General features: G+C 63.2%; 1 protein-coding gene across 1 annotated transcript in view; it reads left to right on the forward strand.

The window, feature by feature from the left end:
- Positions 1 to 85: 85 nt before the first annotated feature.
- SLC47A2 (solute carrier family 47 member 2) overlaps positions 86 to 2,804 on the forward strand; it is a 45,939-nt gene continuing 43,220 nt past the window's right edge. Inside the window, exons 1-4 of the mRNA XM_006153197.3 lie at positions 86 to 260; positions 1,725 to 1,826; positions 1,999 to 2,067; positions 2,776 to 2,802. Of these exons, the coding sequence (XP_006153259.1) occupies positions 141 to 260; positions 1,725 to 1,826; positions 1,999 to 2,067; positions 2,776 to 2,802 (318 nt within the window). The 5' untranslated portion in view covers positions 86 to 140. The remainder of the gene's footprint in view (positions 261 to 1,724; positions 1,827 to 1,998; positions 2,068 to 2,775; positions 2,803 to 2,804) is intronic.

Here is a 2,804-nt window from a genome sequence, read left to right on the forward strand (position 1 = left end):
CGCGTTGCCCCCCGCCCGGCTCCCCCCCTCCCGCCCCGTATTCATTAGCCAGCCCAGCGCCTGGACCCGGCAGTGGGCAGCTTGCTGACAGAGCGGCCGGGAGGCGCTCAGGCGCGCAGGGTGCGGGTACCGGGGCTGCCATGGATGGCCTCCCGGACGCAGCCCCCCGGGGCCTCGGGGGGTGCCTCCCCCTCCGCAGGCTGGTCCCCAGAGGCTTCGGGGCAGAGGCGCGGACACTCCTGGTGCTTTCTGGGCCCGTGGTAAGGAAGCGCTGGGTGCAGGCAGGGCGAGGTGGGAGGGCACCTGTCACCCTGGTATGGCGCGGCCCAGAAACTGCCCATGCCCACGGCCAGTGTGCCAGGGCCACTGCCCGCAGCCCGGAGGCAGCAGTAGGGCTCCCCGAAGCTGTCCCTCAACAGTCTCCAGGGAGGCGAGGGGGTCCGAGCACATTCAGCAGCAGGTGGCCCCTCCCAGAAGGGACAGGTGTGTCCTCGTTTGGAAACCCCAGGAGGGCTGGGCTGAAAGAGCCGGGATAAACGGTCAGGGGAGCAGAGAGCATCAGGGTCTTCCCTGCAGGGCATTTGCAGGGGAGGAAAGAGAGGCCTACTGCCCGTTTTGTTTCCAAAGGAACGTCTCTCAGTATTTTTTAGCTCAGGGAAGAGAGTGTGTGCACACGCACCCGACAGAACGAGAGGAGGCCCTCTGGTCTCGCCCCCGGGATCCCCTTCCGTGTGCTTCCCACGGGGTTCTCAGGCTGACTCAGGGTCTGAGTCCGTGGTCGGCCGTGTGGCTTCCAGCACTGCAGCCCAGCACGCAGCTGTCTGCCACTGCCGCCAGGCCAAGAGCAGTTAGAATTCTTTATTTAATTTGTTATTATTACTTTTTAATTTGACCAGAGAGAGACAGAGAAAGAAAGGGAAAGTGAGAAAGCCAGCCGCCAGGTCCAGGACTCGAACCCTGGTCAGCCATGTGCGGTCCAGCGCCTCACTCACAACCCCACCTGCTGACTCTGAGAGTAGTTTTCTATACAATGCTTTCCCGGCCACAAAGAGTAGCACACACACTCTGTCACAGTGTCAGACACAACGGAAAGTTACAAAGAAGAGATACTCCTCGGCCACCTCACGGCCTGGGGAGGGACTTGGCTAAGACTGCGGGGTGCTTAAGTCCCCTCTGTTACTGTGGCGGTGTGTGCGCCCACTGCCCACTGAACCTCTCAATAACGGGGAGGGCCGCGCTGGGTGCTTGGCTGGTGCCACTCCGCTTGCCTTTCCGCAGTATGGCCGTCTAGGTGCGGAAGCAGAAGCCAGGCGGCTGGGCCAGCAGGTGGCGTGGTGGTTGAGACGCGGGACTCCCACTTGGTCGACTGTGGGGCCAGTCCCTGTCTGTCTTTCTCTGGTGAAGCCTTGTGCCCTGTACCAATAATAGTAAAAATTTAATAAGTAATTTTGAAAAAATAAACATTTTTTAAAGCAGCAGCCAGGGGACTGAGGCCATGGGTGACAGAAGGGGAGGGCGACTCAGGCCTCCCGATTCCCAGGCCTGGCTTCCCTACCTGTGGGCACCTGGAGAGACCTGTCCAAGCAGGGCTGGGCTGGGAGGGGCACAGTGCCTGTGGGTGCCCAGTGCGGGGCTCTGTCAGGCTGAACAATGCAAAGTGCCAGGCGGGGGGTGTCCCCAAGTGGCAGGGGGACTCACAGCCCTGACCGGCCGCCACCCTCCAGTTCCTGTTCCAGGTGCTGACCTTCCTGATCTACTTCGTGAGCACTGTGTTCTGTGGGCACCTGGGCAAGGTGGAGCTGGCGTCGGTGACCCTCGCGGTGGCTGTGAGTACCCCCAGGCCCCGTGCCAGGCTGCCATACTTGGGCTTTTCCACTGGGCTTCCTCGAGGGCCGGGAAGGCAGATCACAGGCCTGGCCGCTGCGTTCCCAGTGAGGCCTCCCCAGGCCCCCCCAGGCCAGGCCTGACCATACCGCTCTCTCCTATATGCCGCCCCAGTTTGTCAACGTCTGCGGAGTCTCCGTCGGATTCGGTCTGTCCTCGGCCTGTGACACCCTGATGTCCCAGGTGGGTGGGCCTCCTGGAGTTGGGCCGGAGGCTGATCCCACCAACTGGGGAAGGAGAGGCCTCCGGAGACCCCTCAGTGTCCCGCAGATCCGGGAGCCTGTGCCTGCCCTGGGCCAGCTGCCTCGGCTCCTCCAAGGGCCGGGTGCTGTCCGGGCAGATCTTCCTCCAGGAGGGTCTGGGCCCCTGCAGGAGTAAGGGGTGGGACCTTTCCTGACCTCTTGTCCCCAGAGGGGGCTGCCAAGTAGGGGGAAATGGTTGGGCCCACACCTTGGCTCAGTCCCCAGTTCAGCTGTCCACCTGCAGGCATGTGTCAGAGGCTGAGGGGACACCAGACACAGTCCCACCCGGGCTTTCTGCAACCTGGGAGGCCTCAGCCCTCCCTGGGAATTCTAACTTCATCCGACTTAGGGACCAGGCTGGGTCCTGGCTGCCACCTAGGTGACGTGGCCTCTTGGAGCATAACACGGAAGCCTGGCTCCTTCCTTCACTGGCGCTTCCGCTGTGGGGACCAGGGTGGGGGTGTGTGGGGGAGTTGGGGGGTGGCTGAGGCTGTCCCAGGCCTGGCCGCAGATGGTCAGGAAAGCGCGCTGTCACATGGGAAGGTGGTGGCCACCCGCTGGAGGGTGCTCTGGTGTGCAGGCTCGGACACTGGCCCGGCCCCCACGGAGGGAGGGTGCGAGCAGGGCGGCTGACCGCGGTGCTTTGCAGAGCTTCGGCAGGCCCAACAAGAAACACGT

The sequence above is a fragment of the Tupaia chinensis genome, unplaced genomic scaffold (assembly GCF_000334495.1).
Source record: "Tupaia chinensis unplaced genomic scaffold, TupChi_1.0 Scaffold000365_1, whole genome shotgun sequence".
NCBI classification, from domain to species: domain Eukaryota; kingdom Metazoa; phylum Chordata; class Mammalia; order Scandentia; family Tupaiidae; genus Tupaia; species Tupaia belangeri.